Source organism: Alnus glutinosa, chromosome 6, assembly GCF_958979055.1.
Source record: "Alnus glutinosa chromosome 6, dhAlnGlut1.1, whole genome shotgun sequence".
In the NCBI taxonomy this organism is placed as follows: domain Eukaryota; kingdom Viridiplantae; phylum Streptophyta; class Magnoliopsida; order Fagales; family Betulaceae; genus Alnus; species Alnus glutinosa.
The window spans coordinates 23,621,148-23,649,095 of NC_084891.1; the positions used below are offsets into that span (position 1 = coordinate 23,621,148).

Sequence of the window (27,948 nt, forward strand, 5' to 3'; positions counted from 1 at the left end):
CTTTTGAACACTATATATATCGTCCACCCACTATTCTTCTTCTCCACAGTTCCAGCTCCTCGTACCGTTCTCATCTTCCTACTTACGAGATTACAATCCTCAAATCTACCATGGCCTCTTTCGTCTCCACACATCTATTACTACAGCTACTCCTCGTCATCTCCATCTTCCATTTCAGCTCTGCGGCGAGGAGACTTGCAGAATCAGAAGAGACCCAGCAGCCTTTGCTCTTCCAATACCACAATGGCCCTCTTCTTACTGGCAAAATCGCCATCAATCTTATCTGGTACGGCAAATTCAAGCCCTCCCAACGAGCCATCATCTCAGATTTCATTACCTCCCTCTCTGCTTCCACACCCCCAACAGCTCAAACCTCTGTCGCCACGTGGTGGAAAACCACTGACAAATACTACCACCTCATCAATTCCAAGAAGCCATCCGCTCTTGCACTCTCACTGGGTACCCAGATCGTTGACGAGACATACTCTCTAGGCAAATCACTCTCGAATCAGCAAATAGTAGAGTTGGCATCAAAGGGAGGCCAGAGAAACGCCATTAACGTTGTTCTGACATCAGCTGACGTGGCAGTTGAAGGTTTCTGCATGAGCAAATGTGGGACTCATGGGTCTTCAAAGGGTGCATCCGTTGACGGCAAGAGCTACAAGTTCGCTTACATTTGGGTTGGGAATTCGGAGACCCAGTGCCCAGGGCAATGCGCGTGGCCATTCCACCAGCCCATCTACGGGCCCCAGAGCCCGCCTTTGGTTGCACCCAACAACGATGTGGGTCTGGACGGCATGGTCATCAACCTGGCTAGCCTCTTGGCCGGTACGGCTACGAACCCATTCGGAAATGGCTACTTCCAGGGTCCAAAGGAGGCGCCACTAGAAGCTGCATCGGCTTGTCCTGGTTTGTACGGGAAGGGGGCTTACCCTGGCTATGCCGGGGACCTCTTGGTGGACCCAACCACAGGTGCTAGTTATAACGCAAATGGTGCCCATGGAAGGAAATACTTGCTTCCAGCGCTCTTTGACCCCTCTACCAAAACTTGTTCAACTCTCGTCTGAGTGAGGGACCACCTTGTAACACGTTGTACAATAGATTAGCCAGTAGAATTAAGAATATTAAAATTCTTTGATTTATTCATTTGTATTATGATTATATAATGAAAATTAAAAATTATTTTCTTATTACAATTTCTCCATCCTCCGGATCAACAGTTACTACTTGCCAAAAAAGAGAAATGCTAGATTGCCAACTCATTTAAAACTCTCATGTCATTCTTCTCTTCTTCTTCTTCTTTTTTTTTTTTTAAAAAAAAAATTTAAATAAATAAATAAAAAATAGCTGCCTTGTTCTTTCTCAGTTTCTCCAACGCGCACAACTCTCTCGGTGCTTTTCATCTTCCTGAAAGAACTGTCCATCTTCCTACTTCATCTTCATGTTCATCTTCCTTACTAACATGCTACATTCAGAATGAACGTAAACCAACATGCTATAGGTCAGTCTCTCTCTCTCTCCAAAAGATTTAGAAAAAAAAAAAAAAACAGCTTCTTCTATCTGTGGTCTTCTCTCTCCAAAAAAACAGATTCTTCTCTACAAAAGATTTTAAAAATAAAAACAGAAGATAAAAGAGCATGAAGTTTTGTTGAACAAGATATTTTTTGTCTTGTCTGTGGTCTGTTATCCTGTCCAACACTGGAGGTATTAGAGAACTTGTAGTACTGGGCGATCTTTTCTGAGATCTCCATGGCTTCAATGGCTTGGGACCTTGGATGACAGAGGAGAGGTGCGTTGGTGTTGGAATTTGGAGAGAGAGAAATAGAAACATAAAGAAATATGCAACTTTTTTTTAAAAAAAAAAAAAGAATTCAGACTCTAACATGAACAATACCCAACACACTTTTTTTAAGTTCATTAATTTTTTAATGCCACATCAAATAGTAAAATTTTCTTTATAAAAGTTTAAGTATCCCTAGCATTTCTCTGCCAAACAATTCCAACATTCCGGGACCCAACTACGATGGCGGTCACTTCCCCAAATGATTGGCTTCTCCATAATTAAGCACGTGTACAGTATTTTTGGTAAATTCCGTTGATTAAAAAACTTAAGTTAAATTTTAAGAAAAACTCGATTTTACAATTGCAATCATAATCTTACAGTTTAAAAATTTGTAAGGTGAGTATTTCATATTTATGTTTCTGTTAATTTAATTTTTTATTTTTATTAAAATAGCTCAAAAATCCCCTATTTAGAGAGAGAGCTCAAAAAATTTGTCACTTCAACCAATCCATATCTGGCCCGGGGTCAGCCCGGAGTGGCGGTGGGTGAGTCTTTTTAATTTTTACTATGTTTCTTTTTTTAATAAAAATGGGGTATTTTAAAAAATGATGAAATTAAAAGCAGCTGAAATATGGGATATTAATATTGCAATTTTTTAAGTTTTGATGTTATGATTACAAAACTGTAATTAAAGTTTCTCTAAAGTTTTATCTAAAATGCATTGAAAATTAATATCCAAATTATTGTTGGGGAATTCCATGAACAAAAAACACATGTAAAACTTTGCCTAAATCTATGTTGAGCGGTGTTAATTGATTATTGAGAACATATAGCACTGCCCTGAAATTTAGGGGTGGGCATCAGTTCAGTTTGATTTTCAGTTTGGTTAATTGACTTTGTCGGTTAAGTCGGTGAATTCACCGACTTCATTCCGACAAACTATATTTTCAAAATTCTCGGTTAGAGCATTCTTAGTAGCCTCATCAAATTTGACTCATTAAAGTAGTTAAAAATTACTTTTCTCTATTCTGGTGAGCCACTTTTTTAAAATTCTCCCAACAGCCTCACCATTTTAACTATTTACTATCACTATTCCATTTAAATAATATTTTTTTTAATATTTCTTTATTCTTTCTCTATTTAATCTTTTTACAAATAATCTTTCATGTCCATGAAATAAGGACATTATCGTGTGTGAGAGATGGGAAAAGAAAATGAGATAAAAAAAGGAAAAAAGTGTGCTGATCATGTAAAAGAGAAATGTGAAAAAAAAATAAATAAATAAAAAAAAAAATTGGTGAGTGGGTTGGTGAGTGAATATTACTCATCAGAATTGGTGAGTAATTTCACTCATCAAAACTTATTGGTTAAAATTGTGAGGCTGTTGAGAGTGATTTTTTAGTATTTTCATCAAATTGGCTCACCAAAATAACTAAAAAGCTATTTTGATGAGGCAATTAGGAATGCACTTAATGCAGTTAAGTCGGTTAAGTCGAAACAACAAATACAGAGTTTTTCTTGTAGAAACAACAAATCAATGAGAAATCAAACCTATTTAACTGACCATATATAACTAGATGCAACAGATTGAAGTCAAAAGCTGTATGTCAAAGGGAAGATGTATATCATTATATCATTATATGCTTATTTTAAAGGAAAAGTACTTGATTTCGGATTTCCAGTCCTTTTTTCTCTTGATTCCAGCAAAGCTAGCTTCACCAACCTTGTAACCAAACCACTGCAGCAGTGAATCATTCATTTTCGTCAATTTCCAAGGGGGAGGGGGCGGCAGACGGCTGCTTCTACTTTGAATGTGAGGGTTAAGGTTTGCCAATTCGGCGGAAATGCGGAAAGAGAAGGGTAAATGCGAAATGAGGAATGTGTCTTAGGGTTAGCCAAAAGAGATGAATATATAGCATTTCAAAACTACGTCGTTTCAATTGCAATTAAAAGACGTCGTTTTGATTTTTTTTTAAAAAAAAAAAGCGATCAAATGAAACGACGTCGTTTCATTTATGTCGGTTCGGTTTGGTAAGTCGGTTAAAGGGCGGTTCGGTTAGATACCCAATCGACTTTCGGAACAAAATTTTATACTAACAACCGAACCGAAATTAGTCGGTATGCGGTTGATGGCGATCGGTAGGCGGTAGTCAAATATTTTGCCCACGCCTACCTGAATTGATTCTACAGTTTTTCAGACAGCAAGCAAATTATACATCTTCATTCTTTATTATTATTATTATTTATCATTACTAATGGTTCCAATAATCTTGAAGGAAGTGAGTTAAATATCTAATGACTTAGGTACGAAAACCAAACGGGCATGGGAGGAGGGAGGCATAGAGATGCCTCTCTCCTCTTCTCCTTCCCCTTCTATTTCCCTTTTCATCTTCTCTTCCTACCTTTTAATGCTTTATGCCACTTTTGAGGCCTTACCCGACTTTATTGATGCTTTATCTCTCGTATTTGTTAATCTATCCGAAAAGTTTTGTCTCTTCTCTTGAAATCACAACCTCAATCCATCCACCTTTGCCTTACTGCCTCCTCTCCTTGGCTGCGACGTCTCACCCCTTCAAATCTACCTTGTATTGTTGATTTGGCTTTTTCAAAGTTAAATACGTCTCAGCTCCCCCCCCCCCCCCCCCCCCCACATGCTTCACCACAGTCATCTTTGGCCTCTCTGCTCCCCGTCCCCAGTTCTTGCTCCCCTGTTGCTACCTCACGCACCTCCACCTTGCCATCTTTGCTGCTTATGCTTTCGTTTATTGGGTTTTATGCTTTTTCCTTGATTTTTCTATTTCTATTATTGTTTTTCTTTAAGATTTTAAATAGGATTGAAGAGTATTTCGGAGGTCATATACTAATCCTTATAAGTTATAGACTAGACCACCTCAATTAAATTGAGTAGTGAAATAAGGGAGGGCCTCTCCTTCTATATCCTCCCATTTTTAAAATGAGAGGATGCCATGTGTTGAAAATGAGATCTAAAGGAAATAATTAAGCCATGTCATTCTTCTAAAAAAGAATGCGGCTCCTATAATCAAGACTCATTTTTTTCCTCCAAAGTAGTCGTACTCATCTCTCTTGAGGAGCCCATTCTTTTTTTCTTCCAACCCCTTTTTCCTAAAATTTGATGAGATGAGACGTGCTCCTTGATAGTTAATATTAAGACAATTTTCGGTATGGTGTAAACAACATGTTCTTCTAGGTTTTTCATGCTTTCCAATAATCTGAAAAACAATTAAAATTAGGAAACCCTTCGGTGGTCTCACTCTGATGCCTAAATTAGTTTATGAAAGAAAAGTATATCTCATGCCTCAAGAATTTAGTCTGTCGTTTATACCTTGGGTATGGGCCTATTTATAGCCTGGATGATGAGTGCACTTGCTGCTAGGGTTTCGTGTTCTTTGGCCTTGGAGCGTCGTTAGAGTTTGATTTAGACTCGAACTCCTTTATCCTCTAATATCGAGATTCTTTCCTTATCAATCTCTAAGCGAGATCTTTGGCGACAAATCCAGGATGAGTTTTAATCCTTGATTTTCGAAATTGAATGCGATCCCAAAAGGTATGGATCGTGACTCCTTTCTTAATTCGACTTGGGGTGGAGTTGATACCAAAGTTCTCGAGACATACTTATCCCAAGCCTCTGTTGACTAAGTTAACTCACAGTCTCGAGATGTTTGCGTTCCCAGGACTCAATCCGGATATACCTTCTGCCGCATATTTTAGGAAATAACTGCTTAGTTTCTCACTCTCGGGACAGGACTTTCGTGAGTGCTGCTGTATTTGCTGCTTAATGTCTATCTCCCGGGATAGGACTTCCCGAGAGTCTTGTTGTCTCCTCTTCGGGCCGATACTGACTTGATGGCCCCTGATTCGGGGGCAGAACCACCCTATCTTTGAGTGGTTTTCATAATAAATTGAAAATATCTTCTAAAATATAAAATGAGCCCGGCCCAAAATTAACTTTTACTCTTCAATTTTTTAGTTTTGTTGCCCTCATAAAACTTTAGTTTTGTCCCTGATTAGAGCTAAGATTATGTCTATGATCGTGTTTAGATCATGCATGAATAGCCCACCTCAATCCATGTAGCATGTGATTAGCCAAATGCAAGAACCTTAATATGGTGCCCAAAGTAGTGAGCAAATGTAGGACTCGAGTTATATGCTTGAGTAGCGTCTAGACTAGGATCTATAAGATATTTTAAGTTTAGACATACGCTATTTTGGAAAGAGAAGTCCACTAAAAAATGTATTTCATACTACATATGCTTATTCGACCGAAATTAGAAATGGTTGAATAGATCCATTCCTCACCATTCGAGTCCCATGAGTCATTTTATGACTATTATACACTACCCAAAAAAAAAATAGCTTTTTGAGCCGTTTGTTAAAACGGCTCAAATTAGGGCTGTTTTTACTAAAATGGCTCCGATTGGAGTCGTTTTCGTTACAACAGGTCAAATTAGTTTGCGCCGTTTTAACAAAAGTGGCTCTAATCAGAGGCATTTTTTTTTTTATTAAAAAAAAAAAGGCTATAATTTGAGTCGTTTTAACAAAGCGGTTCAAAATGGAGTCGTTTTGATCAAAACGGTTATAATTGGCTTTGTTTTGATCAAAACGACTCTAATTGCAGCCGTTTAAACCAAAAAAAAAAAAAAAAAGGTCTCAAATTAGAGCGATTAAAAATAAAATAAAAAGTCTCACATTGATCGTACCACGATCGATCACACTGATCGTACCACGATCTATCACATAGATCATACCATGATCTATGACATATATTGTACCACGATCGATCACATTTAACTTTTTTTTGTTTGTTTATTTAATTTTTTTTTTAATTTTCAGTTTTTTTTAAACAAAAATTTGTTTTTTCCTTTTTTCTTTAATTTTTTTTTTTTAAAAAAAAATTATGTATATTTTTCCCTATAATTAATATGTAATACTGTATTTAATCAGTTAGTATACTATATGCTTAGTTATCAAAAAATTAATTAAAAATAAAAATAAGTGATTGGGGCCGTTTTGGAAGAAAACGGCTCCAGTTGGAGCTGTTTTCTTCCAAAATGGCTCTAAATTTTGGGCAGGACACGAAATTTTCGTGTGCCGCGCGCACAACAAAAAAAAAATTCAACTTTTTGAATTTTAATTTTTTTTTTTTCCTTTCACTCACCCATACAATATCTAGATCTCTCTTTACTCTCTCTCTCTCTCTCTCTCTCTCTCTCTCTCAAGAGACCCGCGTACTAGATCCCTTGAGACCCAGCCGTGGGTCTCAAGAGACCCACGTACGGGGTCCTTTGAGACCTAGCGGTGGGTCTCAAGAGACCCCCAGCTGGGTCTCTTGAGTTTTGAAATTTTGATTTTGAAAAACATGTATGTTGCTTATTTTTTTATGGTTTTTCCATTTTTTGACTAGGTAACTCCTGAATCTCCTGCTGATCGTGTTGGATCTGTCCAGGTGATATTGTGATTAAATTTGATGGAAGCCTGTCGAAAGCATCAATGAGGTATTTGTTGTTTTGTTTAGTTTTCAGTTTTTGCTGCTTTGTTGTTGAGGTATTGGGTGTTTATGTTGTAAAAGTTTTGGTGTTTTATGTTGTCTACTGCTTTGTTGATGTAGTAATGTGATGGAATATTTTTTTCTCCCCTGATTGTGATTCATCTAGCCATGGTTGCAGCATACCATATTCATTCATAAAAATTAAAAAATAAAATACAAAATAAAAAAAGATTTCTTTCTTTCTGTTTTCTTTAGGCCGTGAATTGTGTTTGGGAAATCAGAGGTTATAATATATTTGGTTGTTCGGAAAATGGGGAAAAGAAAAGAATAAATGGTCGATTTTAGTTTTCTAGGTAATCAAACGCTGCTCTACAAGTCACTTTTTTTTTTTTCTTTTCTTTTCTTTTCTTTTTTCTTTTTTCTTTTTTTTTTTTTAATTTTATTTAGAGTCGTTTTAGGGTCCTTAAAACGACTTTAACCGGTTAAAGCTATTTTTATAAAAGCGGCTCAATTTAAAGCCATTTTAGGTAAAAACGGCTCAATTCAGGTCTTTAATACTTGATGTGTTGACCCATTCTCGAAACGGTTCAAAAAAGACAGTGCAAATTGTTTAGAGCCGTTTTAAGGGCTTAAAACGGCTTTAAATACCTTTTTTTTTTTTTTTTTGTAGTGATAGGCCTTTGTTGTGACTATATCATAAGATGAAGGCCTTAATGTCTACTACACAGCATGTTGCCTATGGCTATGATTGATGCGGTCTAAAAGGCCATTATTGGGAAAGCGATTGGACCAAAGTTGGGTGACATGGGAGTAAAAGGAAGACTATTTGATAATACATTCCTAAGGGTATGCACAATCAACAGGTTAAGGCGCTACATGACGATAGCAACATAATCGTGAATACATCACAGTAATTACGGGCACGTCAAGCATTGTTCTGAATTTTTTTGAGTGAATCATTAGAGCTACTTAATTAGAAGTGTTTGATTCTAGGCCATAAAGAGATAATTTTAGAGATGTTGTTATACTTGTCTTTTTGGTAAATATTTGGTATAGCTGTATAGGGTTCCCAAACGTTCTTTTTGAAGAAGTGCTTCGTGGTCAAACACTCTATTTTAAAGTATGAATATGATGAAAAACACATTAAGAAATACCTAAACAAATAGTGCCCATTGTATGCGAGTGTGAGATGTTAGATGGAAGGGCACCCACAGCAAGAGCCCCCCTCCACGTGCTTTTGAAAAGCACATCAAAAAGCGAGGTGACACTTAGCTCGATTACAACCCCAATCAATTACGTCATACATGCGTTATGGTTGACAATTAATATGGAGTAAGGTACATGGGTTACTACAATGGTTTCTCCTCCCCATAAGTGGGTGTGAGGCTATAAATAACCCCTATATTTTTTGAGTAATTTTAGACAGTGGGTTTGTTAGTATTCCAATAGCTCTGGTAGTATACTCCACCACCAAAAGGAAAGTCACATTGCTGGAGAATTACGTAGAACAAATTTCAATATAATTGAGGTTCTATTTTTTTAATTTTGCTATGCTATTTTATTTTCTAATACAGACAGAGAGATGCATCAGTTCACATCATTTGATTACAATAGGGGTCAAGCTTTACATTTTTATGTTGAGCAATCATAAATCCAAGCAACTAGAAATAGTTTTATCCATATACATGGGATAGGGAAAATACGCTTGACTCACTTAAACTGACACCCTTTTTGCAAAGACACTCCAATTTATCATTTTTGACATTTGACTTCCTTAAACATCCATTTTGTTAGATTATATTATGTTTATTGTACGTATGACGTATGTATTGTCCCACATGAGCTACTGATGTGTATTTATGTGATTACTAGCCTATATATATAGGTCCAAGCAACTAGAAATAGTTTTATCCATATACATGGGATAGGGAAAATACGCTTGGCTCACTTAAACTGACACCGTTTTTGCAAAGACACTCCAATTTATCATTTTTGACATTTGACTTCCTTAAACATCCATTTTGTTAGATTATATTATGTTTATTGAACGTATGACGTATGTATTGTCCCACATGAGCTATTGATGTGTATTTATGTCATTACTAGCCTATATATATAGGCCCCTCATATACAACATAATGTGTGATTCAATATACAACTTTTCTCTTAACATGGTATTAAAGCACAGGTTCTGATGCACCTTTATTTTATTTATTTTTTTTTTTTTTCGGCCTCTTCCCAGCAATTTTTCGTCGTCGCCGTCACTTCCGCCATACCTCATCGCTTTGTCTTCCTCGGTTCTTCTTCTTCCAGTCCTTAGGAGACAACCGTGCCAGAACTGTCGAGAACAGCCCAATGGGAGCCTTCACTCTCCGCCACCTACCGACTGAAGATTTTGCCGCCGCTAGACACTACAAACATTCAATCGCTCCAGTTGTCGCCTAGATCGATAGACCAGCCCCCTAACGGCTCAAAGCCACCAAGATCGTCCTGATCTGAAGGCAGACACGCCCCCACGCGTTGGTAAAAGATTTATGCCCCCTGGTTCATGCGCCCACACGTCGCCTCTATTCACGCGTGTATCCCACACGCCAGTCTCCTGCTGTGCCACGCCAGCCCTAGCGCCACGTCAGCATTGTTGACCGTTGACCACTGCATCAGTTGACCAAGTGTTTTCTACTTATTTTTTTTTTTGTTCTGATTTTTTTCTGGTCTATTTCTGCATTTGACATCTCTAGATGGCACAAAACGAGATTCTTGCTCATATTCATGTTATATTGGATGGCACCAACTACATTGTTTGGTCTCAATCTATGAGGAGTTTTCTTAAAGGTCGTAAGCTCTGGCTCTGTGTGACTGGGAATATCCCCAAGCCAACTAAAGTCACTGCGGAAACAGATGATGCTTTCCGCACTCGTCTTATTGATTGGGATAGCAGACATCATCAGATTCTTATGTGGTTTCGTAACACCACCATTCCCTCTATTGCAGCATTATTTGGCAGTTTTGATGATGCTCAGGGTGCTTGGTATGCTTGCTTCTTACTACTCCTCGATTGATGGTTCTCGAGAGTACCAGATTATTCTTGATCTTTATCGTTTGAAGCAAGAATCAGATCAGACTAATACTGATTTTTTTTGCTCGCATGCAATTCTTATAGGACTAGTTGACTCTTTCTGATCCTACTTGGAAGGATCCTACTGATGCTCAGATGTATGCTGACCGCAGGGACCAACATCGTCTCTACCAGTTTCTGATGGCTCTGCAGGATGATTTTGAGCCTGTTCGTGGGCAAATTTTGCATCGCTCTCATCTTCCTACTTTAGACCAGGCTGTCTGTGAGCTTGTTCGAGAGGAGACTAGATTGTTTACTTTGCGCTCTAAGCACACTCCGCATACTCATCCAGTATTAACTGCTCCTTCTCCTCAAACCGAGCACTCTGATAGGTCCAGTCGTGGACCTTCCAAGAATCGTGACAATCCTTGTTGTCGCTATTGTCGCCGTCGTGGGCATACTATTTATAAATGTTTGCGCAAGGCCAAATCTTCTGCATCTGCTACCACTACTAAGAGTGCTTCTTCTTCGGCTACTCCAGCTGCTCCCTCTAGCAACTCTACAGGATGTGCCCTCACCTTATCTCCAGCTGACTTTGAGGCAATTATCAACCAGATCCTCACTCGTTCTAGTAATGCATCTTCCTCTATCCTCTTCGTTTTGCCAGGTAAATCTTCCTCTTAGCTTTTTGACTCTGCCTGCTACAATTATATGACGTCCTATGCCTCATCATTTACTACTTCTACCCCTCCATCACATACATCTTTAATTCACACAGCTGATGGCTCCTCTATGACTATTCAGACGATAGGCACTGTCAATACACCTTCCCTTTCTGTTCCTGATGTCTTTCATGTACCAAAATTGTCCTTCAACCTTCTATCTGTTGGGCAACTGTGTGAATTGGGTTATAGACTTGTTTTTGACTCCTCTGGTGTGTATGTGTAGGATCCTCAGACGGGCCAGACGCTTGGGACCGGGCGTAGAGTTGGGCGACTGTTTGAGCTTTCATCCTTGCACATTTCCATCCCTGGTGTCTCTGCTGCTGCTGCCGCTTCATCACTGCCATCTCTTGCTCTTTGGCATTCACATCTTGGTCATGCATCTATGTCTCAGGTACAAGTTTTAGCATCTAAGGGTTTATTAGGTTCAGTGTCAAATGAGTCTTTTGATTGTATATCTTGTCAACTTGGGAAACAACCAGCTTTGCCTTTTAATAATAGTGAGTCTATTGCATCTGCTTCTTTTGATTTAATTCATTCTGATATTTGGGTGTTTTTAATGAAATCACGTTCTGGATTATTGGATATCTATCGCAATTTTGCAAATATGGTTGAGACCCAGTTTTCAAAACGCATTAAAGCTTTTCATTACTGATAATGCCTTAGAATATACTCAACAGGCTTTTCAAAACATCTTAAAACACTATGGCATTGCTCCTCACTTGTCTTGTCCAGGCACCTCTCAGCAAAATGGAAGAGCTGAACGTAAACTTAGGCACATTCTAGACACAATTCGTGCTCTTCTCCTTTCCTCTTTGGTTCCCACTCCTTCTTGGGGTGAAGCTACTCTCACAGCTGTATACACTATCAACAGGTTGCCTACACCTCTTCTTGCACATTGCGCCCTTCACGAGAGGTTATTTGGCTCTTCTCCCACTTATCATTAGCCTCGTGTTTTTGGTTTTGCCTGTTTTTTTTTGCTTCAACCTCATAAACACACCAAACTCGAGCCTCGTTCTCGGTTATGTTGCTTTCTTGGGTATGGGGTGGAACAAAAGGGTTATCAGTGTTATGATCTCGTGTCACACCGTCTTCGCATCTCTTGTCATGTGGTCTTCTGGGAGCATAAGTTATTTCACGAAGTAGGGAAATTTAGCATGCCCTCTTTCCCTCTCCTTACCACACTTCTAAAGATGCCTCTCTCTCATTCTACCACTGGTGATGTTTGTCCCGAGTCTTCCTTACTTAAGCTGCAATCTTCCACTGCTTATGATGTCGCTCCGCTTGAGTCCCCAGGTTCTGTTCAATTCGAGGCTCCCGCTCATACTTCTCCACTTGCTTTTTGCCGATCCACTCGGGTAAAGTATCTTCCATCCCATCTCCAGGACTTTCATTGCTTTCATGCCTTAGCTGCTTTACATGAACCTCACTCTTATTGTGAGGCTTCCACTAACCTTCTTTGGCAGGACGCGATGAAAGAGGAACTTGATGCTTTACACAAGAACCATACATGGGATCTAGTTGACTTGCCTCAAGGGAAGTCTGTTGTTAGATGTAAGTGGGTCTACAAAATCAAGACTTGTTCTGATGGTACTGTTGACAGATACAAGGCTCGACTTGTGGCCAAAGGTTTTACTCAGGAGTATGGTGTGGATTATGATGAGACCTTTGCTCCTGTTGCTCGCCTGTCTTCTGTGCGTGCTCTATTGGCAGTTGCCGCCTCTCGACATTGGTCACTTTCTCAAATGGATGTCAAAAATGCCTTCCTTAATGGCGATCTCAGTGAGGAAGTCTATATGCAACCACCTCTTGGCCTTTCTTCTCCTCTGAACAAGGTCTGTCGTTTCCGGCAGGCTCTCTATGGCCTAAAGCAAGCTCCACGGGCATGGTTTGCTAAATTTAGCGCCACTGTCTCTAGTCTTGGCTATTCCATCAGCTCTTATAACTCCGCCTTGTTTATTCGTCGCACAGATTGAGGCATTATTCTTCTGTTGTTATATGTTGATGACATAATTATCACTGGCAATGATTCTATTGGTATTCTAGAGCTCAAGCAGTTTCTCAGTCAGCATTTTGAGATGAAGAATCTTGGCACTCACAGCTATTTTCTTGGCCTTAAGATTTCTTCTTCTTCTGATGGTTACTATTTGACACAGGCCAATTATACCTCTGATCTGCTTTCACGGGCCAATCTCACAAACTGTAAAACCGTTGACACACCGACTGAGCTCAATGCCCGTCTTAAACTACATGATGGTGAGCCTCTTCGAGATTCCACTTTCTATCGGCATTTGGTTGGTAGCCTTGTCTATCTTACTGTTACTAGGCCTGATATCTCATATGTTGTTCACCAGGTGAGTCAGTTTATGGCTGCTCCCCGTTCTACTCACTTTTCTGCTGTCCTTCGCATCTTTCGCTACCTCATGGCGACATTATTTCATGGGCTCCACTTCTCCTCTCAGTCTCCTTTTGAGTTACATGCTTATACAGATGCAGATTGGGCAGGTGATCCTATAGATCGTCGCTCCACCACTGGTTATTGTTTCCTACTTGGCACTTCTCTTAATTCTTGGCGCAGTAAGAAACAATCTGTTGTTACTCGCTCCAGCACTGAGGCAGAATATCGTGCTTTAGCTAACAACACCTTGGAGCTCCTTTGGTAGTGATGACTTCTACAAGATATGGGTGTATCTCTCTCCTCAACTATTCATGTCTACTGTAACAATAGAAGTGCCATTCAGATTGCCCATAACGATGTTTTTCATGAACAGACCAAACGTATTGAGATTGACTATCACTTTGTCCATCATCATCTTCTCCAGGGCTCTCTACAACTTCATTCTGTCACGTCTCATGATCAATACGCGGACCTCTTCACAAAGCCTCATCCTTCAGGGCGGTTCTGCGATCTTGTGTCCAACCTCAAGATGGTCTTTCGCACTCCACCTTGAGTTTGAGGGGGGAGTGTTAGATTATATTATGTTTATTGTACGTATGACGTATGTATTGTCCCACATGGGCTATTGATGTGTATTTTTGTGATTACTAGCCTATATATACATAGGCCCCTCATGTACAACATAATGTGTAATTCTATATATATCTTTTCTCTCGACACATTTCAATATGATTATGCATCTTGAGTCGAAAATATGCATGTTTAAGTCACATATGTCATCTTTTATTATCTATTTTAAGCCTAATTAACAACTAAAAGAATGGTCCCCCTGCAACAAAATAGTAATTTCGTATAGCCAGGTCTTAGAAACGATTGTTTGGAAATGTCTTTACACAAGCTTTGCTCCCTTGTTAATTAGGATCCTATTAGACCAGAGAACAAAAATTAGGATCCTGAAAAACTGATCGATAAATATAATCACCAAATTTGCCCAGAGCCTAAATATTGACCAAATTTTGTAATGATCATTATTGATTAACCACTTTACTCCTAAAACTCTCTTTAAGGCTTTGTAACAACTTTATTTTCACTAAACCAAAAAAAAAAAAAAAATGAGGAAAACGTGTCAAAAATAATAAAATAATCATAATAAATAAATAAAAAAGGTCGGGCATATATTAGGGAGGTTGTACATTGCTTCAATTTGCTTGTATAAGCCTGGACCACAAGCACTCAATTTTGTTGTCTTAACATCTCATCCGCTGTCTAAAGCCTGTACTGATACCCTTTTGACTTCTATCCTCCCCCACAAATTGATTAAAAAACAACACGTTATCAAGCTGGCATCTCACACTCTCTAATTACTCCTTTTAAATGCCCCTTCCTTGCAGTTTCTCACCCACACTTTGAGCACTATATATATCGTCCACCCACAATTCTTCTTCTCCACAATCCCACCTCCTCATACCTTTCTCAGCTTCCTACTTTCTCCATCATCTTCTCTACTTACAAGATTACGATCCTCAAATCTACCATGGCCTCTTTCGTCTCCACACATCTATTACTACAGCTACTCCTCGTCATCTCCATCTTCCATTTCAGCTCTGCGGCGAGGAGACTTGCAGAATCAGAAGAGACCCAGCAGCCTTTGCTCTTCCAATACCACAATGGCCCTCTTCTTACCGGCAAAATCGCCATCAATCTTATCTGGTACGGCAAATTTAACCCCTCCCAACGAGCCATCATCTCAGATTTCATTACCTCCCTCTCTGCTTCCACACCCCCAACAGCTCAAACCTCAGTCTCCACGTGGTGGAAAACCACCGACAAATACTACCACCTCATCAATTCCAAGAAGCCATCCGCTCTTGCACTCTCATTGGGTACCCAGATCGTTGACGAGACATACTCTCTAGGCAAATCACTCTCGAATCAGCAAATAGTAGAGTTGGCATCAAAGGGAGGCCAGAAAAACGCCATTAATGTTGTTCTGACATCAGCTGACGTGGCAGTTGAAGGTTTCTGCATGAGCAAATGCGGGACTCATGGGTCTTCAAAGGGTGCATCCGTTGAGGGCAAGAGCTACAAGTTCGCTTACATTTGGGTTGGGAATTCGGAGACCCAGTGCCCAGGGCAATGCGCGTGGCCATTCCACCAGCCCATCTACGGGCCCCAGAGCCCGCCTTTGGTTGCACCCAACAACGATGTGGGTCTGGACGGCATGGTCATCAACCTGGCTAGCCTCTTAGCCGGTACGGCTACGAACCCATTCGGAAATGGCTACTTCCAGGGTCCAAACGAGGCGCCACTAGAAGCTGCATCGGCTTGTCCTGGTGTGTACGGGAAGGGGCTTACCCTGGCTATGCCGGAGACCTCTTGGTGGACCCAACCACAGGTGCTAGCTATAACGCAAATGGTGCCCATGGAAGGAAATACTTGCTTCCGGCGCTCTTTGACCCCTCTACCAAAGCTTGTTCAACTCTCGTCTGAGTGAGGGACCACCTTGTAACACAGTGTTAATGTATACAATATTAGATTAGCCAGTGGAATTAAGAAAGATTAATTCTTTGATTTATTCATTTGTATTATGGTTATATAATGAAAATGAAAAATTTCTTCATATTCCTTGCTCAAACTTGTGGCTCTTTCTCATTTATTAGTTTTGCCGTACATTACAGGGACAGCGGTATCAAAATTAATAACATCCAAGTCTAATTATTGATTTACTTGATGTGGAAGGAACAAGTTATTCTTTAATTTTCATAGATGTCAGGACCTTTTTTATTTGTGCTTTGTTTTCTTTTTCATGTTTTTCTCCTAATATTAGTTAGCATTTCTTATTTATTTTTGGGTCTTTTTAATAACTTTAGGACTTCTTTGTTTTTGGGTTTTCTAGAAGTTACAGTATTTGTTAAAATATTTTTAATAAATCTAGGGTTAGGATTTGTAGTTTATATATAGACTTGTATTTAACTTTATTTCATTTATTTGTTAAAAAAAAAAAAACTTTATTTCATTTATTAAGAAATTGAATTTTTTTTTTTTATGTGGCTAAGTTTGTTAGCTTGCTCTCACATAAATACAAAGTATAACAAAGCATTATAAGATTTACCAAAATAGTTAATTAAATGTGTAAGGAGCCCTCATCATAAAACTCCGGTCCTTATTCATATCTTTACGTGTCATGAAACGTCGTTTACTTTTCATATTTATCACATTCCATGACTAGAAACATTTCCTTAATTAGTTATTACTTTTCCATTGGGAATTTTCTAAAAATATAAACTTAGCGTAATTGAAATGGTTCCGATTTATAAACTTTCTAAAAATAAAATACTTGTATCCAAAGAGTTAATTGACATAATACGACTTTTTCGATTTAAAAATTCCTTAGAAAATATTTCATTCAGGTAGAATATTGAATTATTAATTCGTCTAATCTTCTAAGAAATAAATAGAGAAAAGTACTTATACTCTTCTTAAACTATTATCTAATTGTCAATGTGCCTCCCAAACTATCAATTATGTCAATGTCTCCTCAATAACAAAAACACCCATCATAGAAAATTCTTAAAATTATATAAAACAAATAAAATTAAAATTAAAATCTAAGAAAAATAAATAAACAAAGGTTTTTCATTTTTTTTAATTTATTTTTTAGATTTTGTTTTATATAATTTTTCAGTTTGGGCCAACCCGTTGGATTTTCATTTTTAGTTTTTTTTTTTTTCAATCGCTTTTTTTTTTTTTTTTAGTTTTAGTTTTAGTTTTTTTTTTCCAAATTTATAAGGAAATATTTGTCTTATTGAAATTTATTTAAGATTATTTTGTCTTTTTGTTAAATTTAGGGGAGATAATGACATTTTTTTGTAATTTAAGGAATCAGAGGAGGGAGGGAGCCGGCAGGGCCATGCCCCCCCCCCCCCCCCCCCCCCCCCCCCTTTTTTTGAAAAAAAATAATTACAAAGATAAAAAATAAAAAAAAATAAAAAAAAAAATTCTAAAAAAAAAAAAAACATTTAGCCCTTTGGCCCCTTCTCAATTTGTTAGCCCTTACCCATTTAACTTTTTTTCTTAACCAAATAAACCTACCCAAATCCACATATTTGCTCTAGTGTATAGTTGTAGACATCAAAATTCAAAAGCCTGCAATTAAGCACAAGCACTTAAGGGGGCGTTTTCAATTCCAACCAAGCAACTCAAAGTCTGAAACAAAAATATTTAATAAAAAAAAAAAAAAAGTGAAACAAGAGTAGGTATTCTGAATACCTCTTCGACTCTTCTCCAGACTCCACCGAACCACCTCTCTTCGGCTCTTCACCAAACAACTCACTTACTCACGGACTCATGGTAAACTGTTGTACTCATATATTTTGGTGATGAATGATGATAACTGTTGATGGCTCATGGCTTTATGTTTCCAACTTGAACTTGTGTTTGAGTGTTTCTTTGGCCTTTCTGGAGAAGGACCAGACCGGGGGGTTGGAGTAGGGATGAGTTCAAGTGTTTAGGGGTTCTCTTAAAAAAAAAAAAAAAAAAACTATTCTTTTTGTTTTACTTTTATGGAAGTCTCTAGAGACTAAAAAACTATTCTTTTTTTTTCTTTTTTTTTGTGAGGTGTGCATTTGTCCTGTTTTCTGTTTTTTCTTTTTTTTTTTTAAGAAAGTGACTTTTGTGATTTGTTTAGTGATAGGTTTGTCCTTGAAGGGTTACAAAGTACTTTCATTTTTTTTTATTTTTTTTTTTATACTCGATAGGAGGGTTTTTTATTTTTTATTTTTTTTACTTGTTAATTGTTTTGTGTACTGTTTAAAGAAAAACTTTTGAAAATTGTTGATTTAATTTATTTTTTTCGATACATAACAATAATTAATTTGCAACATAGAGGTGGTGCAAAATCACTCAACGCAAGTCGTACTTTTTTAGGTTAGTTTTCTAAGCTCAATTCCTAATATAAGTGGTATTGTAATTAGGATATCATGGTTAATAAATATTGAGAATATTTGTTATTATAGTTTATAAGTCTAAACAATTAATTAGAGAATTTGACATGTGAAAACTATTATATTTTATTGTTTTTTATGTGAGTTCGTTAATTGCATGCTAACTTACAAATATTTTTTCTTACTTTTCTAAAGACTCCAATATAACCATGTAAATTTCTTTGTAGATGATGGGAAAGCTAAATACAATACTCGACTTTTTCAAAAGAAAAAATGCATAAAGTTCAAATGCCAATGTTGGTGACATCTTCAATCTTTATATATTTTTTATTCATGCTTTGATCCCTACTACTATTTTAATATATTTGTAATTTATGCCTTGACGACTTGGCCTCTGCCCAAAATACTTTCTGGCTCCTTCCCTGAAAAACATTGACACAATTGGTAGTTTGAGATACATATTAACAACGGAGTGGTAGTTGAAAAAAGGTATGTATACTTTTCCTAAATAAATATTCACATATACCTAAGGCATTAAAAACATTTATAGATCGTGTCAAAAAAAAAAAAACATTAATAGATGAAAGAATTAATATACAATAAACCTAAAAATGTCCCTTATGAGCTAGCCACGTGAACAAATGCTAAGACATATTAATAAACTCATGCTAGCCTAGCGATGATACATCCGCGACCAATTTGTCCTTGTGATTTCACTAATAAGTTTCCTCTGGTTTTAAAATGTTCTAAGAGCTTCTAGTGGGATAAAAAATATTAAATTAGCCCCTACTATCAAATTCTTCCAAAAAAATATTTAACGGTTTTTGTTAATGTGTTACGTTAAACTCAATAAAATTAGAGAAAAGTATACATACTCCTCTCAAACTACCATCTCATTGTCAATGTACCCCACAAACTATTAATTGTGTCAATCTCCCCCCATAAACTACCAAACAAGGTCAATGTCCCCATAATGACAAAAATACCCTTCATAAAATTATTAAAATAAAATTAAAAATTAAAAAAATAGAAAATAACAAAAATTTACCCCAAAAAAATTAAAATCTGTTTTTTTTTTTCATTTGGTTTCATTTTTTTTTATTTTTAAAAAATAATTTCCAGTTATTTTTTCGTTTGATTTTTTTAAAAAAAAAAAATTGTTTTTTTTTAATTTAATAAAAAACTGGTTTTTATTTTTTTTTTTTCGTTTTTTTAAATTGTTTTTATAATTTTCAGAAATTTTTTCGTTTGAAAATTGTTATTTTTTCGTTTTTAATTTTTTTTTTAATAATTTTTTTTTTTTTAGTTTTAGTTTTTTTTTTAATTTATAAGGACATTTTTTTCTTATTCAAAAAAAATTATGGTCATTTTTGTCTTTTTGTTAGTCTTAGCATTCCTAGTAGCCTTACTAAAATAGTTTTTTAGCTATTTTGGTGAGCCAATTTGATGAAAATCCTGAAAAACCACTCCCAGCAGCCTCACCATTTTAACCAAAAAAATTGATGACTGAAATTACTAACCAAATTAGATGAGGCATTTTCACTCAACAATTCACTCACCAAATTTTGTTTCACCTTTCTCTCTCACATGATTAGCACATTTTTTCCTTTTTTCTCTCATTTTTTTCTCCCATATTCCATCTCTCACACGGTAATGTCCTTATTTCATGGATATGAATGATTTTTTGTAAAAAAATTATATAGAGAATAAATAAATAAATATGAAAAAATTATTATTTAAATGGAATAGTGAATATTGACTAGTTAAAATGGTGAGACTGGGGAAGTTTTAATAAAGTGGCTCACCAGAATAGAAAAAAATAATTTTTAGTTATTTTGGTGAGTAAAATTTGATGAGACTACTAGGAATGCTCGACATTAACATTTTTTGGTCGTTTGAGGGGGGATATTGACACAATTGGTAGTTGATAATTGATAATTTGGAGGATACATTAATAATTGAGTGTTAATTTGAGGAGAATATATATACTTTTGTTTTCATAAAATTATGACATATGTGACTATAATATAAAATATATAAATATAGAAAAATAGAAAAATTTAAAATTAAAACTCGTCACACTTTTAGACCAAAACCCTATCTTAGACGTCAATACATTATGGCAGTCAAATCGATGGGATAGTAAGGCGCACGCAAATTGATTATAAAACAACGCGTTTATTTATATATATAGAGCTGGCATCGGACATCCCACTCTCTATTTTCAATTATTTTAACTTTTAAGTACCCCTTTTCTGCCCCTTCCTCGTAGTTTCTTACCTCTACGGCTCTACTTTTGAGCACTATATATACATCCCACCCGCGATTCTTCTTCCCCACAACTCAACTGCCATACTCTGCTCCTTACTTTCTCATCCTTTCCATTTACTCACACTCAGATTACAATCTTCAAATCTACCATGGCCTCTTTCGTCTCCACACGTCTATTTCTACAGCTTCTCCTCGTCATCTCCTTCTTCCATTTCAGCTCGGCGGCAAGGAGACTCGCGGAGTCGGATGAAACCCAACAGCCTTTGCTCTTTCAATACCACAATGGCCCTCTTCTTACCGGCAAAATCGCCGTCAATCTTATCTGGTACGGCAAATTTAACCCCTCCCAACGAGCCATCATCTCAGATTTCATTACCTCCCTCTCTGCTTCCACACCCCCAACAGCTCAAACCTCAGTCGCCACGTGGTGGAAAACCACCGACAAATACTACCACCTCATCAATTCCAAGAAGCCATCCGCTCTCGCACTCTCATTGGGTACCCAGATCGTTGACGAGACATACTCTCTAGGCAAATCACTCTCGAATCAGCAAATAGTAGAGTTGGCATCAAAGGGAGGCCAGAAAAACGCCATTAACGTTGTTCTGACATCAGCTGACGTGGCAGTTGAAGGTTTCTGCATGAGCAAATGCGGGACTCATGGGTCTTCAAAGGGTGCATCCGTTGACGGCAAGAGCTACAAGTTCGCTTACATTTGGGTTGGGAATTCGGAGACCCAATGCCCAGGGCAATGCGCGTGGCCATTCCACCAGCCCATCTACGGGCCCCAGAGCCCGCCTTTGGTTGCACCCAACAACGATGTGGGTCTGGACGGCATGGTCATCAACCTGGCTAGCCTCTTGGCCGGTACGGCTACGAACCCATTCGGAAATGGCTACTTCCAGGGTCCAAAGGAGGCGCCACTAGAAGCTGCATCGGCTTGTCCTGGTGTGTACGGGAAGGGGGCTTACCCTGGTTATGCCGGGGATCTCTTGGTGGACCCAACCACAGGTGCTAGCTATAACGCAAACGGTGCCCATGGAAGGAAATACTTGCTTCCGGCGCTCTTTGACCCCTCTACCAAAGCTTGTTCAACTCTCGTCTGAGTGAGGGACCACCTTGTAACACAGTGTTTATGCATACAATATTAGATTAGCCAGTATAATTAAGAAAGATTAAAATTCTTTGATTTATTCATTTGTATTATGGTTATATAATGAAAATGAAAAATTTCTTCATGTTCCTCGCTCAAACTTGTGGCTCTTTCTCATTTATTCGTTTCGCCGTGCATTACTGGGACAGCAGTCTCAAAATTAATAACATCCAAAGTCTAATTATTTATTTACTTGACGTAGAACGAACAAGTTATTCTTTAATTTTATTTTTGCTTTGTTTTCCTTTTCATCTTTTTCTCGTAAAATTAGCATTTTTCTTATTTATTTTTGGCTCTTTTTAATAACTTTAGGACTTCTTTGCTTTTTGGCTTTTATAGAAGTTACGGTATTTGTTAAAATATTTTTTATATATCTAGGGTTAGGATTTGTAGTTTACATATAGACTTTGTATTTAACTTTATTTCATTTATATCTTCAAAAAAACTTCATTTCATTTATTAAGAAATTGAATATTTTTTTAGATGTGGCTAAGTTTGTTAACTGGTTTTCACATAAATACAAAATATTACAAAACATTATAAGGTTTTCCAAAGTAATTAATTAAATGTGTAAGGAGCCCTCATCATAAAACTCCTTATTCATATCTTTACATGTCATGAAACGTCACCTACTTTTCATATTTATCACATTCGAAAATTAGAAACATTTCCTTAATTAGTACTTTTCATTGGGAACTTTCTAAAAATATTAACTTAGCATAATTGAAATGGTTCATGGGTTCAAATTTATAAACTTTCTAAAAATAAAATACTTGTATCCAAAGAGTTAATTGACATAATACGACTTTTTCGATTTAAAAAATCTTTAGGAAATATTTCATGCAGGTAGAATATTGGATTATTAATTCGTCTAATCCTCTATGAAATAAATAGGAAAAAATACATATACCTTCCTTAAACTACCATCCATTAATTGTCATTGTGCCCCCCAAACTTTCAATTATGTCAATGTCTCCCTTAAAATACCAAACAATGTCAATGTCCCCCCTAGTTTAAGGGGGGACATTAACACAATTGGTAATTGAGAAATGCTAGAACTCATTCTAGTGTCCTTCTGGGTCTTTTTATGTTGACATGACACATTACTTTTAATAAAGAAAAGAGTAAATGTATAATAAATCCTTGAGTCGACGCGCGATTTGAAAATGGTCCCTCACTTTTTAATTTTAAATAATTACTCAACTTTTTTGCGTTTTTGAATTGGGTTATTTCTTCCATTTTCCATCCAATTTTGTTACCTCTGTTTGGCTTAGTCACTGTTTGGCCATGTCAGCATCGACAACTAAGACTAAAAACGACGCTATTTCAATATTTCCATATGTTTTAATAATTTTATTTGAAAAAAAAAAAATTGAAAAAAAATGAAAAATAAGAAGGGGGTGGCTCCTTGGCCACCATTGGGTGCCCAACCACCCTTATTTTGGCCAAGTGGGTGGCTCAGCAACCCCCTTGGCCGATCCGAACCACCTCCCATGGGGTGGTTAGGCCACCCCATGGCAAAAAAAAAGAAAAAAAAAAAAAAAGGTTTTGGCCCTTCGCAAACCTCCCCTAAGGGCCACGGGGTGATTCAGTCACCCCAAATGTCCAAACCCTCTAAAAAAAATTTAGAGTTTGTCCATGGGATAGCCGAAGGCTCATGTGGGTGGTTTAGCGACCCTCAAGCCGATTGCTGAGCCACTCGCGTGGTCAAAATGGAGATGGTGGCCACCTTTTTTTTTTTTTTTTTTTTTTCAATTTTTATTATTATTTTATTATTTTTAAATAAAATTATTAAAAAAAAAAATAAGGAAACATTGAAACGGCGTCGTTTTTAGGCTTAATTGTCAATGCTGATGTGGCCAAACAGTGATTCAGTCAAACGGAGTTAACAAAATTGGATGGAATGATCCAATTCAAAAACGCAAAAAAGTTGAGTAAATATTTAAAATTAAAAAAGTGAGAAACCATTTTAAAATCGCACGTCGATTCAAGGATTTATTATACATTTACCATAAATAAAAACTACAGCTTGATTTTTCTCTCATATTTTTATTAAAAAAATACAAAGTGTCATGTCCATAAGGATACTAGAATGGGCTTTAGCATTCCTCTTGGTAGTTTGGGGAGCACATTAACAATGGAGTGATAGTTTGAAAGAAGTATGTGTACTTTTTCCAAATAAATATTATTCACATATACCAAAGACACTAAAAACAATATATGAAAGAATTAATATGCAATGCAATAATAACTTAGCTTTTTCCGGAAACCTGAAAATGCCTCTTGTGAGCTAGCCACATGAACAAATGCTAAGACATATTAATAAACTCGAGTAATACTATATATCATCCTCTTGTCCCTCTTTTATCTCTCTAAAATTGATGCTTCTCTTAAAATCACCATTAAATTTATGATAAATCACTATTGAATTTTGATCCAATGATGATCTTAAGAGCCACATCAATTTTGGGAGGACAAAAAGAAAATAAGAGGGTGATATATAACATTACTCTATAAACTCATGCTAGCCTAGCTAGCGATGATACATCCACGACTAACTCTTATTAAAAAACAAGTGTTTTAGTTATCTTGTGTTTTTTTTTTCAAAAAGAACAAAGAAAAAAAATCAGAATTTCAAAGTAATGTTCTAGAGACTTATTTTACCCAAATTTTAACCGTTTTATGATTTTTATTTGCTTCAAAATGAGATTTTCTTAAAGAAATAGTTTTTGTGGTATTTCTAACAAAAAAAAATGTCATAAGAACAGTTTTCGGTTATTAATATTTTTACATATTATTGGTTTGGTCCAAAATGGTCTATTTGGTCTATTCTAACTATATTTTAGGGAGAAAAAAAATATATAAAATTTGTCCTTGTGATTTCATTGATTTGCAATAAGTATTCTCTCGTTCTAAAATGTTCTAAGAGCTTATTGTGATATAAAAAATAACAAATTAGTCTCTCCTATCAAATTCTTTAAAAAAAAAAAAAAATTAACAGTTTATGTTAATATGTCATGTTAAATTTAATAAAATTATGACATGTATCACTATAATATAAAATATAAAAATTAAAATTAAAAGCCGTCGCACTTTGAAAAGGTTTAATGACAATTTTATTAGGCTGCATTGGAATTAGCATGAGTTAGGGCTCATGCTAATCGTCTCCTCTAATTTCTCTGTTACAGCTAGAGTTAGCTTTCCTTTAAAGTCATTCACTCTGACCTGGAAAAAGTCATTTTGTCATAAAAATGGGTGGAATTCGGGACTCGAAGAAGTTAGTGCTGCGTAGCGGTTACGTGGGACGGTGGGTGCGTTGAGGAAGTCATGGATTGGTTGACGGGTGGAGCGCCTGGACCCATATGGCGGACTTGTTGTCCAACTTATGGCTTCATTAAAAAACAACGCGTTACCACCTGGCATCTCACTTTCTTTCTTTCTTTTTGGCTGATCTCACTTTCTATTTAGTCGTTTTAAATGCCTCTTTTCAGCCCCTCGTAGTTTATTTATTTTTTATTTTAGTTACGTCCAATGACTCCCATGTAAGGTGCTTTATTTATTTATTTATTTATTTTTAAGAAATTTTTTTTCATTAAGAGCAAATATCAGTACAGACAATGCTCCAAATTTCTTTAGGTCACACATCCACTCACACGTGGTGACCAAGATGTAAGGTGCTTAATTACACAAACATTTAACGAATAGGTAAGACTTGCCGAGAAATTTTAATATCTCTTGAATCAATTCAAGAATAGAATATTAACAATCTTTTATTTCTTTATTCATCTATCCAATTCTTATATATAGAGTTACAAAAAAAAAAAAATTTTAATAACATTAAACTACTCTCGTAGAGATTATCCTATCACTAATACTTCATAGAAATGTATTTTATGACTATCCTATTACTAATAATTATTAATAAAGACAATATATAATTACTTAGGGATAACATACTTTTTATTTATCTTCTATTATTAACTACTACTAGAATCTTCATAAAAATAATACTCATTAGATAAATAACATCTCTTTCCATATAACCGTAAATTCATAACATTAAAAAAAAAAAGAAAAGAAAAAGGAGGGCACATAGGAAGGAAACTAAGAACATAGTAAATTGAAAAAAAATAAATAAATAAATAAAGAGTTCAGGCATATATATATATATATATATATGCACCGAGCGTCCCTAGTTAACTCTTTATTCTTTAGCTAAAATTTGGTTAAAAAATTCATATTTTTTAGTTTAACTAGTAACACACAATAAACTCTCTAAATCTCCCTCTATTCTATTTAAATATAATTTTTATTTCAGCTTTATGAGAGGGAATGAGAAAATAAATATAAAAAAAAAAAAAAATGTTTGAAAATGAGATGGTGTGGAATATTGAAGAGGTGGATGCTTATGAGTTATACTTCCTCAAATAAGTCTAGACGAGAAGCACTCAATGTTGACCTCTACAGTCCACATTGAGCTGTTTAAATTGTCCTACTCACCTTTAGCTGGCCAAAACCTGGAATTATAAATACCAATTTAAAACCAAATTCCGCTGAAAGCGAGACCAAGGCCGCACGCAAATTGATTATAAAACAACGCGTTTATTTATATACATAGAGCTGGCATCTCACTCTCTCTTTTCAATTATTTTTAGTGCCCTGCGTCCCTTTTCTGCCACTTCCTCGTAGTTTCTTACCTCTACTTTTGAGCACTATATATACATCCCACCCGCAATTCTTCTTCCCCACAACTCAACTAGCTACCATACTCTGCTCCTTACTTTCTCATCCTTTCCATTTACTCACACTCAGATTACAATCTTCAAATCTACCATGGCCTCTTTCGTCTCCACACGTCTATTTCTACAGCTTCTCCTCGTCATCTCCTTCTTCCATTTCAGCTCGGCGGCTAGGAGACTCGCGGAGTCGGATGAAACCCAACAGCCTTTGCTCTTTCAATACCACAATGGCCCTCTTCTTACCGGCAAAATCGCCGTCAATCTTATCTGGTACGGTAAATTTAACCCCTCCCAACGAGCCATCATCTCAGATTTCATTACCTCCCTCTCTGCTTCCACACCCCCAACAGCTCAAACCTCTGTCGCCACGTGGTGGAAAACCACTGACAAATACTACCACCTCATCAATTCCAAGAAGCCATCCGCTCTTGCACTCTCACTGGGTACCCAGATCGTTGACGAGACATACTCTCTAGGCAAATCACTCTCGAATCAGCAAATAGTAGAGTTGGCATCAAAGGGAGGCCAGAAAAACGCCATTAACGTTGTTCTGACATCAGCTGACGTGGCAGTTGAAGGTTTCTGCATGAGCAAATGCGGGACTCATGGGTCTTCAAAGGGTGCATCCGTTGACGGCAAGAGCTACAAGTTCGCTTACATTTGGGTTGGGAATTCGGAGACCCAATGCCCGGGGCAATGCGCGTGGCCATTCCACCAGCCCATCTACGGGCCCCAGAGCCCGCCTTTGGTTGCACCCAACAACGATGTGGGTCTGGACGGCATGGTCATCAACCTGGCTAGCCTCTTGGCTGGTACGGCTACGAACCCATTCGGAAATGGCTACTTCCAGGGTCCAAAGGAGGCGCCACTAGAAGCTGCATCGGCTTGTCCTGGTGTGTACGGGAAGGGAGCTTACCCTGGTTATGCTGGGGACCTCTTGGTGGACCCAACCACAGGTGCTAGCTATAACGCAAATGGTGCCCATGGAAGGAAATACTTGCTTCCAGCGCTCTTTGACCCCTCTACCAAAGCTTGTTCAACTCTCGTATGAGAGGGTTACAAGTTGTTACTTGTAGGCAATATAGATTAGCCACTAGAATTAGGACATATTAAAATTCTTTAATTTATTTATTTGTATTATGTTTAGGTAATGAAAATGAAAAATTTCTTTTTTAATTTTTTAATTTTTTAATTTTTGGACCGGTCGTTTTTCTTTAGTTTTTGGACCAGCCGTTTGTTTGTCTGAATGTTGGAACCCATGTTCTCAAACTCAGTACCGACAAATATGAACATCATAAATTGGTTCATTCGCCGAGCGCCACCAGACATTAATTTATTAATTCCTCTTGCAATGATACACTGAATTAATTAATCGATG

General features: G+C 36.9%; 4 protein-coding genes and 1 pseudogene across 4 annotated transcripts; all 5 read left to right on the forward strand.

The window, feature by feature from the left end:
- Positions 1–28: 28 nt before the first annotated feature.
- LOC133870793 (protein PHOSPHATE-INDUCED 1-like) lies at positions 29–1,196 on the forward strand. Its single transcript, XM_062308014.1, has one exon. It carries the CDS (start codon positions 111–113, stop codon positions 1,065–1,067), a length of 957 nt encoding a protein of 318 aa, XP_062163998.1. The 5' UTR covers positions 29–110; the 3' UTR covers positions 1,068–1,196.
- An 11,948-nt stretch (positions 1,197–13,144) lies between these two features.
- LOC133871639 (secreted RxLR effector protein 161-like) lies at positions 13,145–13,729 on the forward strand. The gene has a single exon (XM_062309069.1). The coding sequence runs from the start codon at positions 13,145–13,147 to the stop codon at positions 13,727–13,729; it is 585 nt and encodes a 194-aa protein (XP_062165053.1).
- A 1,169-nt stretch (positions 13,730–14,898) lies between these two features.
- Positions 14,899–16,084, forward strand: LOC133870753 (protein PHOSPHATE-INDUCED 1-like; annotated as a pseudogene).
- Positions 16,085–20,732: 4,648 nt separating this feature from the next.
- On the forward strand, positions 20,733–21,916 carry LOC133870669 (protein PHOSPHATE-INDUCED 1-like). Its single transcript, XM_062307834.1, has one exon. It carries the CDS (start codon positions 20,828–20,830, stop codon positions 21,782–21,784), a length of 957 nt encoding a protein of 318 aa, XP_062163818.1. The 5' UTR covers positions 20,733–20,827; the 3' UTR covers positions 21,785–21,916.
- Positions 21,917–26,573: 4,657 nt separating this feature from the next.
- On the forward strand, positions 26,574–27,754 carry LOC133870663 (protein PHOSPHATE-INDUCED 1-like). The gene has a single exon (XM_062307826.1). It carries the CDS (start codon positions 26,665–26,667, stop codon positions 27,619–27,621), a length of 957 nt encoding a protein of 318 aa, XP_062163810.1. The 5' UTR covers positions 26,574–26,664; the 3' UTR covers positions 27,622–27,754.
- Positions 27,755–27,948: the final 194 nt, after the last annotated feature.

Excerpts from the sequence above, each read along its gene's own strand:
- LOC133870663 (XM_062307826.1), top strand. The coding sequence starts at position 26,665 with ATGGCCTCTTTCGTCTCCACACGTCTATTTCTACAGCTTCTCCTCGTC.
- LOC133871639 (XM_062309069.1), top strand. The coding sequence starts at position 13,145 with ATGAAGAATCTTGGCACTCACAGCTATTTTCTTGGCCTTAAGATTTCT.
- LOC133870793 (XM_062308014.1), top strand. The coding sequence starts at position 111 with ATGGCCTCTTTCGTCTCCACACATCTATTACTACAGCTACTCCTCGTC.
- LOC133870669 (XM_062307834.1), top strand. The coding sequence starts at position 20,828 with ATGGCCTCTTTCGTCTCCACACGTCTATTTCTACAGCTTCTCCTCGTC.